The sequence below is a fragment of the Mus musculus genome, chromosome 7, assembly GCF_000001635.26.
Source record: "Mus musculus strain C57BL/6J chromosome 7, GRCm38.p6 C57BL/6J".
Lineage (NCBI taxonomy): Eukaryota > Metazoa > Chordata > Mammalia > Rodentia > Muridae > Mus > Mus musculus.
In genome coordinates, this window is record NC_000073.6 from 141,572,471 (window position 1) to 141,588,400 (window position 15,930).

Below are 15,930 nucleotides of genomic sequence, written 5' to 3' on the forward strand. Positions count from 1 at the left end.
CTTTACATCCAGATTGAAGCCTCTCCTTTCTCCTCTCCTCCCAGGTCCTTCGCCTCCCCTCTCTCCTCATCCCTTCTCAGAAAAGAGAGGCCTTCCATGGATATCAACCAGCCTTGGCATATTAAGTTGCTGTAAGATTAGTCGCATCTTCTATTGAGGCTAGACAAGGGGAAAGGGATCTAAAGGCAGGCAGTGTAGTCAGAGACAGCCCCTGCTCCCACTTTAGGAGTTCCACAGGGAGACTCAGCTGCACAACTTACAGGTCTCTCCCATGCTCTCTGGCTGGTCCTATGGGCTGTTGATTCTTTAGGCTTTCTTGTGTTGTCCTTGAGCCCTGTGACTCCTCTTCCGCAGGATTCCCCAAGCTCTACTTAATGTCTGGCTGTGGGTCTTTGCATCAGTTTCTTTCTTTCTTTTCTTTTTTAAGATTTATTTATTATTATGTCTAAGTACACTGTAGCTGTCTTCAGATGCACCAGAAGAGGACGTCAGATCCCATTACGGATGGTTGTGAGCCACCATGTGGTTGCTGGGATTTGAACTCAGGACTTTCGGAAGAGCAGTCGGTGCTCTTTAACCACTGACTGAGCCATCTCTCCAGCCCTTTTATCAGTTTCTATCAGTTACTGTGTGAAGCCTCTCTGATGACAGTTACGATAGGTATAGCAAGTATAGCAGAATATTGTCAATATTGTCAATAGTGTCAGGGGTCCTTCTCATGGCATGGGTCTCAAGCTGGGCCAGTCCTTGGTTGACCCTTCTCTCATTCTCCATGATTTTTTTTTTTTTAACCTTTGCATATCTTGTAGACAGGACAAATTGTCTAAGGTTTTGTAGCTGGGTTTGTGTCTCAATCCCTACATTGGAAGTCTTGGCTGAGTACAGGAGATGGTCTGGTCTGTGCAGGCTCCATAGTCCCCATTGCTAGGAGTCTCAGCTGGGATCACCCTCGTAGATTCCTTGGAGTTTCCATTGTTCTAGGTTTCTAGTTCATCCCAGAGATGCCCTCCACCCAACCCCGTTTTCTCTCCCAGTACTTATCCCTTTCATCTCCCCTGTCTCATCCCCCCTGTTCCCATCGCCACTTCTCCCCCACCCAGTCCTCTCCTCCCATCTACCCACTTTTTTGGCTTGAGATCAGGCATTAGTAGGTAGCTCTGGAAGTCCTGGAGACCAGGCTGCCCTGGGATCCTCTGGGATTGAAGGTGTGCACCCTCACATGCACCCCCATGCCTGGCTTTTGAAGCTGACATTCTTGTCATTGTTGTCGTTGTGGTGGGAGATGTGGATCCAGTTTTGCATGCTGTTCCCTTGATACTCTCTGATTTACTGCACACCTAACTCAATAGGTTTATTATTTTTTAAGTAAGTAATCTAGAAAACAAGCAGACCATGGAGGTGTGCTCTTAGAATCACAGCGCTCTGGAGGCTGAGGCAGGAGGATAGTGGGTTTGAGGTGAGACGTCGCCCAGCTGTCCCCTTCTTGTTCCTTTGCTACACTTTCATTCTTACTCTTTTAGCTTTGCTTGGGTGGAAGCTGGAGCTGTGGAATCCCGGGGCAAATCCCTGCATTACTGTATAGTAAATTCCAGCTGATTTTTCTTTCAAAGCAAGAGCTTATATGTCCAGATTGGCCTTGACCATCCAGTCTCAAGCCTCCTGAGTCCTGCGGTTCCAGGTGCTACCACATCTGATTTGTGTGGCTGCTGCTGCTGCTGCTGCTGCTGCTACCGTTGCTGTTTCCTCTTCCTCCTCCTCCTCTTCCTCCTCCTCTTTTTTAAAGATAAGGTTTCACTTTATAGACTAGGCTGCTGGCTCTGAACGTAGAGATCTGCCTGTTTCTGGCTCTTGAGTGCTGGCATAAAGTTTCCTTTGTTATGATTTTGTACAACACCATCCTTGAAGGGGAGTCTGAGGGTGTATATTTTCAGATTTCTTTTATTTATTTATTTTTTCTAGATTGTATGTGTGCATGAGCACTGGACGGCATTTTTAAAAAATTAATTAGTCAGGGATGGTGATACAACTTTAATACCAACGCTAAATAAATATATAAAATTATTATTATTTTTTTTGTTTCTCAAAACAGAGTTTCTGAGCTGGGCAGTGGTGGTGCACGCCTTTAATCGCAGCACTCTGGAGGCAGAGGCAGGCGGATTTCTGAGTTCGAGGCAGCCTGGTCTACAAAGTGAGTTCCAGGACAGCCAGGGCTACACAGAGAAACTCTGTCTTTTTGTTTTTTGTTTTTTGTTTTTTGAGACAGGGTTTCTCTGTGTAGCCCTGGCTGGCCTGGAACTAGGTCTGTAGACCAGGCTGGCCTCAAACTTACAAAAATCCGCCTGCCTCTGCCTCATGAATGCTGGGATTAAAGGCATGAGCCACCACTGCCTGACCATAAAATTATTTTATTTTATTTTTTGGATTTTGAGACAGGGTTTCTTTAATTAGCCCTGGATGTTCTGGAGCTTGCTATATAGATCAGGCAGCCTGAAACTCACAGGTCTGATGCCTCTTGAGTGCTGGGATTAAAGGTGTGCACCACCACACTTATCTAAAATTAATTTTTTGGCATAGGTTACACTTTGTAACCCCTACTGGCCTGGGACTCTATGTAGACCAGGTTAGCTTTACATAGAGATTGCTTGTTCTACCTCCCTAGTGCTTGGATTAAAGTTATGGGTCCATACCTAGATCTATCTACCATGACACCATTCTGCCCTGTTACCTTACACCCTGAAATCAGGCCCTTGTAAGATACCTGATTTTTTGACTATGGATGCCCCAGTTTTGTTTGTTTGTTTTTGGAAGCAGGGTTTCTCTGTGTAGCCCTGGCTGTCCTGGAATTCACTCTATAACCAGGTTGGCCTCGAACTCAGAGAACCACCTGCATCCTGGGATCAAAGTCATACGCCCCTACTGCCAGACGGGTGTCCTAGCTTTTTAAAAATTGTTTGAAGTAGAGACTGGAGAGATTGATTCCTGGATACAAGCATCTGCTGCTTTTGCAGAGGACCAGAGTTCAGTTCCTAGCACTCATGTTAGGTAGTTCAGAGCTGCCTGTAATTCCAGCTCCAGGGAATCCCACATCCTCTCCAGCCTCCACAGGCATCCTCCCCCCCCCCCCCCCCCATTATATGAAACAATAGATTTGTTTCTGCTGGTGGATCTGCTGCTGGGCTGAAACATCCTGTCTCTGGTACCCCTGTGGGATCTGCAGTCATCTTTGTAGCACCTCTGTGTCGCTTTGGTATTGTTCCTGTGTTGTTGGTTTGAGGAAGTTTGATTTATTCTTTAAAGTTTCTTTTTTTCTTTTTTTTTTTTTTTTTTGTTTTTCGAGACAGGGTTTCTCTGTGTAGCCCTGGCTGTCCTGGAGCTCACTTTGTAGACCAGGCTGGCCTCGAACTCAGAGATCCGCCTGCCTCTGCCTCCTGAGTGCTGGGATAAAGGCATGTGCCACCACGCCTAGCTTCTTTAAAGTTTCTTATCCTTCTGATTGTAGATTTTTAGACCAGTGAGTTTATAAAGACAGATGAGATGATCTACTTAAACAGAGAAAAAGTTGATTTTTGTCTTATAACTTGGGAGTTTTCGATCCATGAGGGTTAGGGTTCTATCGTTTGTGGGCCTGTGGCATGGCAAAGGTGGCATGGCATCCCTTCATGGGGGACATATAGAGTAGAATCACTTAACTAAGCACCAGGAAGTGAAAGAGGTGGGGTCCACATTCCTTAGGAGAGCTGTGTTCCACTTTATACACTGCTTCCACCTATGACCTCCCAATAGCTCCAAGCTGGGGAAGAAGTCTTTATGGCTTTTGGGGAACATCACAGATGCAAACAATAGCTGTGGCTTTCATCGGTTTGAAACTTGTGTCTGTACTCTCACCCACACTAGTTGCCTGCTTGTCAGGCCCGTGAGGTTCCTCAGCCCTCACGAGTGGTCTTCTTTCTTTCTGTTTGCTCCACTTGCTGAATTCTCTGGGACTGTCCCCCCAGCTTGTGACCTGTGGTGATAGGTCTGTGGACATGCTGGGCACCACATGTGCTCTCTCCCAGTTCTACCTTCTGCCATTCACAGCCTGATAGCCTGTTCCTGTTAGTTGAGTTCTTTTCTCCTTATAAGTTGTTTCTATTTTTTTTGTCCACGGTATGATAGTTCCTGTAACTTAGACGTTGTGCGTCCCACCTTGGTTTTGAATGGTTCTCTTGCCTATAAATACCACAGAGCTTTGTTCTGGGCTGACGCCATGTCATTTGGGGACAGTTTGGTCTGGCAAGGAAGGACCAGAGTAGCCTTAGGCCTGGGGCTAATTTCACTCTTTTCTCTCTCCTTTCAAGAGTCTTGTGGGCCTGGCTGCCCTCCAACTATACTGTGTACTTACTATGTAGTGGAGACTGGACTTGAACTCATGATCTTCCTACCTCTACTTACTAAGTACCGGAATTACAGGAGTGTGCCACAATGCCTGGCTCTCATCCTACTTTCGAGGTGGGCCGCGTCGGGCTTCTTGCAGCGGAGAGGCTTCTTGTTAAGCAGGTCAGCACCTGTCAGGTCAAGGATCTTCCTACGGAGTCCCCTCTCCTGCTCAGTTCAGGGGGAGAGCAGGCCTGGATTCTCTCTCTTTGGCTGGAGGAGGAGCATAGCTTCGTGTTCTCTTAGATCCTTGAGAGAGAGGATAAGTCTGGGCCCTGCTTATGGTCAGTAGGTTTTGGAGAGAGATTTCTTAAAAGAGAGTGGAGTTTAGAGGTCTGGGCTGGGGGTAGGGGTGCAGGGTATTGTCACAGGTGACATTTAAAGCCCGAGGGAGGGCTTGGAGGTCAGGCCCAGGAGGAGCGATGGGATCATCATCCTAGCCACCTGTGATGGTTTGAGTAGGCTGGCCCCGCAGATTCATGCGTTTCAGTGCTTCGCCTTAGCACAGTCAGGAGGTATGGCCTTAATTGGAGTAGGTGTGGCCATGTCTGATGTCAAAATGCTCGCCAGTCTCCAACTATTTCAGCTTTGAGGGCAACACACTTTTTTCTCTTGGGCTGGTCAGCTTTTCTCAGCAGGTAACCCAGGGCTCTGGCATCTCTAAGCTCTTGGGCTCTCCAAGGCAATCCAGGCTTCACCTTCACAGCTTCACACAGTGACCTTTCTGGGCCTCCATGCAGGGACACCCCAGCCATACATCTGGCCTCGGTGGTTTTCCCTAATCCCATAACCCCTTTCTTCTATCCTTGACTCTAAAGCCAGAATTGCATGACTGAAGCTTCCAGGTTCTACTGCTTGCTGGGGCTGGAACATGGCCCTCTCTTTCACCAACTTTCTGTTTCCAATGATTTCCTTCACTGCCTAAGCTTGGCCGTTCTGGAACTTGCTGATCATACTAGACTGACCTTGAACTCAGAGATCTGCTTGCCTCTGTCTCGTGAGTGCTGGAACTAAAGGTGTGTACTATAGCACCTAGACTTAAGCTGTTTTTTAATTCCTTTTTACTAGATGGAAGCTTAACTGGGTGGAGTCTTCCCCTGAGGCTACTTCCTTTATTCCATTTCATCACGTGTTATCTCCATGAACACAGGTCTCAGCTCCATTCCATTTTTGGTGCCCTCTTTCTCATCAATTCATATATTTTGTATTTTTCCTTTCACATCCTGTCCCTTTTCATCAAAATGCTCTTCATAAGAGTGAACAGTAGTAACTACACAGCATAGTTGATACTAGACTGTTTTGAGACTTCCTTTGCTAATGCAATTAATCTGGGCCTCTTTAGCCTTAGGCAGACTCTTCTCACAAGGTAAAAAAAAGCAGCCACATTCTTCACCAAAATATCACAAGAATAATCTTTAGGCCACATACTAAAATTCTTTTCTTGAGCCAGGCTCCCATGGTTCAAATCACCCTCAGCACCACTCTCTCCCGTGCTTCTCCTAGTATGGCCCATTAAGTAGCACTTAAAGCATTCCACTGCTTTCCTAAACCCAAAGTCCCCAAACCCCCCATTCCTCCAAACAAAAGCCTGGCCAGCCCTATCACAGCAATACCCAGTTCCTGGTACCAACTTCTGTCTTTGGGTTTTATTGCTGTGAAGAGACACCATAACCATGGCAACTCTTATAAAGGCAAACATTTAACTGGGGTTGGCTTACAGCTCCAGAGGTTTAGTCTGTTGGCAGGAAACATGGTACCTTACAAAACAGACATGGTGTTGGAAAGGGAGCTGAGAGTTCTATATCTTATTCCACAGGAAACAGAAGGAAACTGTGTGCCATACTGGGCTTAGCATGAACATAGGAGACCTCAAAGCTCATCCCCACAGTAACACACTTCCTCTAACAAGGCCATACCTACTCTAAAAGGCCACTATTTCAAATAGTGCCACTCTCTATAGGTGACACTATTCAAAACACCCATATTCTCTCTATTCAAACACAGGCGATGGGGGCCATATCTATTCAAACCACCACAGAGTTCTAGGATATCCTGGGCTACACAGAGAAGCCTTGAGGGCAAGTGGATGGTCACCTGAGGGCGATCTCTAGCTTCTACATGCACACATGGGTAGGGACATCCACATAGACATGTGCACACCTGAAAGTGAAAGAATGAAAAACCCTAGTCACTGTGGCTCACAGCTTACCTCAGTGACGCTCACAGACAGTTCTGGTGTCTGAAAGATCTGGGGTGAGTTCTCTTAACTTGCCAAGTTGTGTTGAATGTGGGTGGCTCCAGTGGAAGTACTTAAGTCTTCTCCTTGATTGGCTGTTAGTCTAGGGTGGGGGTGGTGGCTTAGTGTAAATATGGTTACCATGTGACCAGGACTTCCTCTGTGAAACTGTAAGGATATGTATATACAGAGACTTACATGTGAATATGACAGTCAGGGTCTCACTGTGTAGCCTTGGCTGGCCTGTGGGATATTAATTTATTGAGACTTATTTTGATTTTTTTTTTTTGTTTTTTTGAGATAGGGCTTCTCTGTGTAGCTTTGGTGACTGTCCTAGAACTCTATAGATCAGGCTGACCTCAAACTCAGAGATCCACCTGCTTCTGCCTCCTGAGTGCTGGAATTAAAGGTGTGTGCGACCACCACCACTGGGCTTGTTTATTTAAAGATATATTTATTTTTATGAATGAGCATTTTTATGTATGAGCAGTTTGCTTGTGTGTGTATCTCTTATATGTGCAGTGCCTGAGGGAGTCCAAAAAGGGCATTGGATCTTCTGGAAATGGAGTTGCAGACGGTTATGAACTACCATGTGGGTGCTGGGAACAGAACCTGTGTCTTCTGTAAGACCAAGTGTTCTTCACTCCTGAGTCATGTCTCTAGCCTCATACATTTTTTTAAAGCTTTATTTGTTAGTTTTATGTCTACGACTGTTTGGACTGCATTTCTGTATGTGTACCCTGTGCATGTGTAGTGCCCTCAGAGGTCAGAGGAGGTCTTACTGCCCTCGAGCTGGTGTTAACGAATGATAGCGAGCTACCATGTGAGCATGGGGATGTGGGGACTGGACTTAGATCCTCTGTAAGGACAAGTGCTATTTATCACGGAGCCATCCCTCTTGTCCCAAGAATGTTATTCTTGATAGCCCCAAAGTTAGAAAGAACCCAAAAGCCACTAGGTAACAAACTATGGAGCGCTGTGACATCATCACTGTGACATCATCACTGTGACATCACTAATAAACCTGGCTGCGCTGGCAGCTGCTTGACAGCACTGCTGAGGAAAGAGGCCAGACTTAAACCACACACGCCGGGCTTTCCCACGTAGACGGCTAAGAACAGGCAAGCCTGTTACAAGCCAGTTGTGGTTGCCAGGGGCTGGTAAATGACTTGCTAATATGGAGTTTCATTTGGAGAGATCAAGGGTAGACAGATAGGGCTGTGTTGGAAGCCACTGAGGTACATGTTTAATGTGAGTGAACAGTGTGGTCTGTGAATCATATCCCAAAGAGCTGCTAAAAAAGATGGTCTAGTCTAGTGTGTCAGAGCCACATGGGTTTATCCACCAGGGCTTATTGGCAGAGCAATTTTTAATGTTCTGTGAATTAATTTTCTCCCCTCCCTTCTCCTCCCCTCCCCTCCTTCCTTAGAAGCTCACTCCATATCCCTGCTGTCAAATTTGCAGAAGTCTTAAGTCCCATGCTCAGGACCGCAGATCTGTGCCATCAGGCTGTCTGTGCACTTGGGTTTAATGGTGTGGATTTTGATTAGAGAACCCCTTCCCCCCTTTCCCATTAACACAGACCACAGAGGCATTCCTGAGCACAGCCTGTGACCACTCTCTGCCTTCTGTCCATTATCTGAAATTATATTCCTCAGAACATTCTGGCTAATGGCAGTCTTGTCAGTAGAAGAACTGAGGTGGGACAGTCCAACAACCTGAGTCTTGCAGTTTGTGGTTGGGTTGTGAGTGGGTATTGTGGTGAACGCCTTCAATGCCTATTTTAGCCGGGCATTGGTGGTGAACACCTTTAATCTTAGCCCTTGGGAGGCAGAAGCAGGAGGCTTTCTGAGTTCGAGGCCAGCCTGGTCTACAGAGTGAGTTCCAGGACAGCCAGGGCTATCTATATAGAGAAACCCTGTCTCGAAAAAACAAACAAACAAACAAACAAATAGAGTCTTATGTTCATTAATGTGGACAGTCTAAAGGGAAGAGAGTTTCTGTCTTAGCATACATTTGACTGAGACTTCACTTTATTCAAAGTTTTATTATACATGTCGAAGGTTCATGTTTTGATGTCTCTCTGTGTCTCTCTGTCTCTGTCTTTGTCTCTTTTTCTGTAAGGCCCAACTGCACAGCCCAGGCTGGCCATGAACTTGTGATCCTCCTGCTTTCGACTCCTGAGTGCTAGGATTAGAGGTGTCTGCCAACACGTCCAGCCTAGGCAGGTATTTTGTAATCTAGGCCATTCCCTACTACCACCATCGGGGATTCATCTGGTCTCTGGAGAAGAATGATTAACTAGTCTGTTGCCGAGGAATGAGCTTTCTCCCAGGTGCTCAGTCCCAGCCTGGCCCCATTCTGTGCATTCTTTGAGACTCACTGAGGCAAATTACAGCTTGCTCCTGGCCAATGTCTGCAGCAAGTCTGGGTCACTTATTAGCCAGTGACGCTCCGAAGTCCATGCTGAAATTGCTGCTGCATTTCAGAGAGTTAAGGTAGTTAGGACCAGAATCCCACAGCTCAGACTGTCCGTCAGGCTTGTTGACACAGGCCAGTTAGTTACTCGGGTTGCTGGGTACCTTGTTGAAATTGATTTCTAGAGTCAGAATAGGTCAGTAGCCCTTGTCTTTGCCTATATCTAATTTTTTGAAAAAAAAATTTTGTTTGTTTCGTTTTTGGGGGTGTGGGGGGTGGACAGGGTTTTACTTTGTAACCCTGACTGGCCTGGAGCTCTCTATGTAGGTCAGGCTGACCTCAGTGACCTCAGACTCAGAGTTCTGCCTGTCTCTGCCTCCTGAGTGCTGGAATTAAAGGCATGTGCCACTACATCTGGTCCCAAGCAAAACCATTGTCACATTATCTTCTTGTTGTTGGTTTTGTTTTGTTTTGATTTTTTGTTTTTTTCTAGATCTGTTTTAGCAAGATGAGGCCCTTTGCCTGTGAGTTAGAAGTGTGACATTAGTAGGGAACATGGGCCGGGTACTACTGCTCAGTGGCACATTTGTACTAGATGATGCAGATGCCACCTGTCTCCAAGTGTCACCTGCACTTTAAACCTGTGTATCATTTATTTCATCTGGTGGGAATTCCTCTATGGCGTTTCCAGAGCTGGACATTTGATGACCCCCATGAAGTGAGTAAAAGTACCACCCTGTGGAGGGCAGTGTTCATGGCCTGTTGTCACCCATGCTGCCCAGCCCTCACAGTGACACAGGGTTCTGTGATGCTGTCTTCTGTATCAGACGGGACTTCCAGCCATCATAGCTGGAAAACATGAGCCCATCTTGGAGCAGCAGTACCAGAGTCCATGTGCATGCTTAGCTCATGGGTACTCCTCACTTGGGAGCTTTTTCAGACAGGTAGGCCTGCCTGCTCTCGCTCTCGAAGGCATCCTCTCTCCATCCCTTGCTGCTGCTCAGTCTGCCAGTCCCGGGAGGTATCCGACACTGGTCTCTGATCCAGGGAAAGGAGAGATGCTCTTCTAGTGGAAGAGGCAGTGAGGCTGCAGACAGACAGGGATGCCTGAGAACAGGAGTAAATTAGGGGTCTTATCTCTCTGAGCTGCCCAGGAGTGCATTGGTGGTGGCAAGTGGACATTCTCTCAAGGAATAGGCTCAGTCCTTGTTCTTGGAAGAGACTTGAACTTTCTGTAGGGGAAGCTGTGGTCAGGTGGATTGAAGGACCTAAATGAAGGCAGAGATAGACTTGTGTCTACCATAGGAAATGGCTTGAGCAGACCCAGGTGACTCTGGAGGACCCAGGGCAATGCCAGGATGGTAGGGCTGATATGGCCTGGCCAGAGCCCCATAGAGCAGAGACAGGGTAGATCAGAAACACAGGAAAGACCAGTGTACTGTGCTTGAGACCTCTGGGTGTGTATCTTATCATAACTACCTGGGTCCACTGCTTCTCTGTCCCATGACCAACTACATTGAGTTAGGACTGACCTGCTTTCCGGGCGGTGTGGGTGTGTAGGCTCACAGGTCTCTCTTCCCACTGGGAACTACTGAGTCAGGAAACTGTCAGGCTTCCTGAGTGATCATTCCCCTACAGTTAGGCGCTGCTACTCTGGGTGAAGGCTAAGCATCTGCTTCTTCCTTGTCCAGCTGTGCCCCTGTGAGCTGTGGTTGACAGTTGCACATTGTTACATTGTCTGAACATCACTCTTCTGTACTTAGGCATGCTTCCCCTTGCATACTACCATCCTGTACACTTAGACTGTCCCCGAACACCTCTGCCCACTTATGCTCCTCTGCCCACCTCATGCGTGTACCTCATATTCATAGTTATGTTTTCTGTGGGTCTTCATGTGACTGGATGTCTGAGGTTCATGATCCACAAAGAACTTAGGGAGCAAGGTGGTCTGGACTTAATGTATGTAGTTGGTTTATGACATTTATACTTGATGATATCTTTGCTGGATATAAAGCCCAATATCTTGTTTTTTATTGCTTGACTAGCTTAGATATATTATAACCGTTCTGATGTTCAACACTGCTTAGTGTCTCAAGCTCCATGTAGAACTTTTTTTCTTTTTCTTTTTGAGACATGTCTTTATATGTAGTTCTGGATGGAACTTGCTGTGTAGACCATGGTAGCCTTGTATTCACAGAAAGTCATCATGCCCAGTTTTTGTTTTGTTTTCGAGGCATTTCCCCACTTAAACTGTGCTAGCCTTGGCTACTTGAGACCCTGTTTAAAGAAACTAAAGAACAATAAACAACTTATATATACAGCACGCACACACAAAACAAGCTAGCTAGAGGCTTGGCTAGGGTTTCCCCAACCTCCCACTGTCCACAGTCCTTCAGTTCTTCCTATTTTTAAAACTTAAAACGTGTGTGTGTGTGTGTGTGTGTGTGTGTGTGTGTGTGTGTGTGTGTACATGGCATATACACTCAAGCAAGACTGTTTTCTACTGGCATTCTTTAGGAGTTATTTCCCTTCCTTTCCCTTCCCTCCCTTCCCTTCCCTTCCCTTCCCTCCCTCCCTCCCTCCCTCCCTCCCTCCCTCCCTCCCTCCCTCCCTCCCTCCCTCCCTCCCTCCCTCCCTTCCTTCCTGAGGCAGGGACTGATCTTTGACCTGGAGTTGGTTGAGTAAACTAGACTGGTTGACTGGCCAGCTCAGGACTCTGTTTTCCCTCTCCCAGATCTGGGATGACAAACCTGTGCCATCCCACCTGACTTTTTCTTTTAGACTCTGGGGATGGAACTTAGGTCTTTATGCTCATATTTTACATTTATTGTTTTTTTTTTTTTTTTTTTTTTTTTTGGGTTTTCGAGACAGGGTTTCTCTGTGTAGCCCTGGCTGTCCTGGAACTCACTTTGTAGACCAGGCTGGCCTCGAACTCAGAAATCTGCCTGTCTCTGCCACCTGAGTGCTGGTATTAAAGGCGTGCACCACCACCACCCGGCTTATTGTTACTCTTTAAAAATCCTTTTTTAATTTTATCTTTTATGCTTATAGATGTTTTACTATCATGTATCTCTGCTCACCATTTACAAGCAGTGCCTGCAGAGGGCAGAAGAGGGCGTCAGATCCCCTGGACCTAGAGTTTGTGAGCTGCCATGTGAATGCTGGGAATTGAAACTAGGTCCTCTGGAAAAGCACTCATTGCCCTCAACTGTGGAGCCATCTCTCCAGCCCTTTTTTCATTTTATGTTGCTGGAGATGGAAGTCAGGCTCTCACCATGCCAGGCAAACCTCTCCCCCTGACCCAGTCTCCTGAGTGCTGAAATGATAGATGTCCATCAGCACCCTAGACTTCCTGCTCTGTCTGTTTGTCTATTTTTCTTGGGGCAGTCTTGTAAGAGCCAGGTTCGGTGGCTGATGGCAAAGGCCAAGAAGAGGATTGTCATGAGTTCCAGGCCAGTTGAGGCTACATTCTTTGTCAGACCCTGTCTCAAAAGCAGGAGGGAGGGGAGGTGGTGGCCAAAAAACAAAATATGAAATATTGTACAAGTTAAAGCTGTTTTAGTTTACTGTACCCAAAACAATTTAAGAAGACTCTTCCATTTTTAAGAAAAATTATTTTTACTTCTTATTCATGGGCAAATTTTTAATTCTCCCCAGAAAAAAATAAAGCCTCCCACACTCCTCTCCAGGCCCTGTAGCAGGTGAGCTACTTCTGGCTAGAAAGTAGGTTTACGAATGGGTTGCACCTCTCCCTCTCCCCTTTTCCTTCAGACATCTCTCCTGAAATGAGCCTCCACAGGTATGCAGTCACGGGCACAGCCTGGAAGGAGGGGCTTTCCAGATCTCCATTTCCTCAGCTGTTCTGCACAGAAGCGCCTGTGTCACTATAGGAACTTAGAGCCACACCCCACATTTTTTTGGTGACCCTTAGGTGAAGCTTTGTGCTCCAAGAGCCTCCCTCCTGAGGCTGGGCCTGGCTGGGGACACACTGATATCTCTGTAGAGCAGGACATGTCAGAGCCTGATGCTCGAAGGAGATGTGGAGATGAGGCCTACGCCAGGGTTAGGGTGAGTGGATCCCACCAAGCCTGCCTTTTTAGTCCTAACTCTTTTTTTCCTTTTTCTTTTTTGGTTATATTATAGCCCAGGTAATCCTGCCTCCTGAATACTGGGATTATACATTTGAACTACTAAACCTCTTAAAGACAGGATTAAAGAAAACTTCAGAAATGAAAGCTTCTCTTACCTCATTCCTGGCAGTTTAGGAAGCACCAGAGCTAAGCCAGTGCTTGCTCTGCCCACCCCGATGGAGCCTTCAGCTGCTCAGACGTGGCACATAGGAGTCAGGGTCCTAAGACCTGCTTCATCAGGGTTGGGGACAGTGATGTGAGGTGGTTGGGCTCTAGGCCTTGCTGCCCTTTGTCCCTACTGTGTAGAATCCTGTTTCCTGTCCTTCCCACCTGTAGAGCATGCTGGGTAGAGCTGGACTCAGAGGTGCTCTCAGTGCAGCCATAGTGAGTCCTATTCATGAGCAAGTATTCACAGGAGATAAGTGATGCTTGGGTCTGCCTTGCTGGGAAGCAGATACACTGTGTAGTGGCAGTGTGAGGCCAGGCTCTGCAGCGTTTGGTGTGGATTAAGTCAGTATTGTCTCTGCAAGCCTTGTCAGGAGTAGCTTGAGAAGATCCATCCTTCTCTTCTCTTCTCTTCTCTTCTCTTCTCTTCTCTTCTCTTCTCTTCTCTTCTCTTCTCTTCTCTTCTCTTCTCTCTTTTTTTCTTTTGGTTTTTTTGAGACAGGGTTTCTTTGTGTAGCCCTGGCTGTCCTGGAACTATTCTGTAGATCAGGCTGGCCTTGAACTCAAAAATTTCGCCTGCCTTTGCCTCCAAGTGCTGGGATTAAAGGCGTGTACCACCATGGCCCGGCTATTTATTCATTCTCATATATATATATATATATATGATTTATTTGTTTTATATATGTGAGTACACTAGCTTTCAGACACACCAGACAGAAGAGGGCATCAGATCCCATTACAGATGGTTGTCAGCCACCATGTGGTTGCTGGGAATTGAACTCAGGACCTGGAAGAGTAGTCTGTCCTGAGCCATCTCTCCAGCCTTTTTATTTATGTTTTTATCATCTTTTATTACAACTACATACATGAGTTCAATGTATTTTGGTCATATCCACCCTCGCTCGTCCCCCTGTTCCCCTCCACACCAACACTTCCCTTTCTTACTTTAATGGAGAAGGCCCTTTTAAGGTTTTTCTTTACAATTTTTTTTTTTTTTTTCGGTTTTTTCGAGACAGGGTTTCTCTGTATAGCCCTGGCTGTCCTGGAGCTCACTTTGTAGACCAGGCTGGCCTCGAACTCAGAAATCCGCCTGCCTCTGCCTCCCGAGTGCTGGGATTAAAGGTGTGCGTCACCATGCCGGCTACAATTTTTTACATCTTTTATGCGTACATTTTTGTCTGTGCATGTGTCTGGGACAAACAGTCACATGGGTGTGGGGCCATTTAGTGGAGCTTGGGAAACCTGTCAGTGGCCTCCCGCATCAGGAAAGGAAGGATCCTCCGTCTTTAAGCAGCTATTGGTCGTTAAGGCAGTTTTTTGTTTTGTTTTGTCTTTTTGAGACGTGGTCTCACTAACAGACCGGGCTGGCTTTACCTCTGCCTCCTCAGTGCTGGGGTTAAGAGTTTGTACCACCGTGCATTGCAAAGCTATCTTTAAAGTTTGGATTTTATTTTTTATTATTGCATGTGTGTATGGAGTGTGGTGTGCATGTGGAGGCCAGAGGATAACTCTGGCGTCAGTTCTCATGAGCGTCTACCTTTACCCGGGCTTGAGGGACCCATCTCGGTTGCTCAGGCTGGTGCAGCGAGTGCACTACTCGCCAGGCTGCTTATGGCCCTTTAAATTGTTTTTCTTGCTGTTTCAAAGAGTGATTTACACATACAAGTACTTGTTTGTGTACACAGCATGTTTATCTGGTAAGATGTGTGTTCCTGGTTAATTCCCCTGCCCTCTTTGGGCTGCTAGCTTAAGTAAATTTAAGACAGGTGTGTAGGAAGCCAGTGTCTGTGAAAGGATGGGTAGTGCTCCAGCAGCAGGTATCACACGTAGTGGAGTTTTGACTGTCACAGAGTAGCTGTTTTTCCATTTCTCCTAACTTTATTTTGCATTGGAGGTAGACTTGCTAGGCGTTGCAGTTTGTGAGTGTCATGAGAGAGGACAGCTTGTGGGTTAAACTCTTATTTCCTCAGTGCACATGGAAGTCAGCTTCCCTAATGTATAGCTGATGGCTCACTGAGGGGAAGCCCTCAGTGCATGTTGTGATTGCTTTCCGTCCTCAGAGCTATGGCACACAGGTAGAGAGAATTGAACTGGAGGTGTAGTGCGCCCCTCTGAGGTGCTGCTTCCCCGAGGTGCCGTGAGCTTACTTATCACGATCCTCATGGGGTACTTGCCTTGCTGTGACTACCCTGGGCCAGTCCACTAGGGGCTTGGGTCCTTCGCTGCTCCTGAAAGGGTTTACTTCCTGCCTTGATTTTACCTCCTGTCTTCACGTTCTGAGGCTGAGTGGAGACCCCAGGGCTTTGTCTGGGTGGTGTTCCATGTAGTTGGGGCCTTTCCCCGAGCACCACTGAAAACCATGAGTCTGTCTTCAGATCTCAGTGTGGGTCTCAGGAGGAAGGAGCGCTTCTTTAGAGGCAATGAGATAATATATTTATATTCTTTCCTCCTAGGTAAAAGTAAAGAAGCTGAAATAAAGAGAATAAACAAAGAACTGGCAAATATTAGATCCAAATTTAAAGGTAAGTGTTACCCTTTTCTACAACCTACTGAAGGCCTTGTAATGAT

At 46.6% G+C, this 15,930-nt stretch overlaps 1 protein-coding gene across 2 annotated transcripts in view; it reads left to right on the forward strand.

Annotated features, from left to right (window-relative positions):
• The window catches only part of Ap2a2 (adaptor-related protein complex 2, alpha 2 subunit), a 70,832-nt gene that overhangs the window by 10,291 nt on the left and 44,611 nt on the right, over nucleotides 1-15,930 (forward strand). For both annotated transcript variants that reach the window (NM_001357068.1, NM_007459.3), the window contains exon 2: nucleotides 15,816-15,884. In NM_001357068.1, the coding sequence (NP_001343997.1) occupies nucleotides 15,816-15,884 (69 nt within the window). The remainder of the gene's footprint in view (nucleotides 1-15,815; nucleotides 15,885-15,930) is intronic.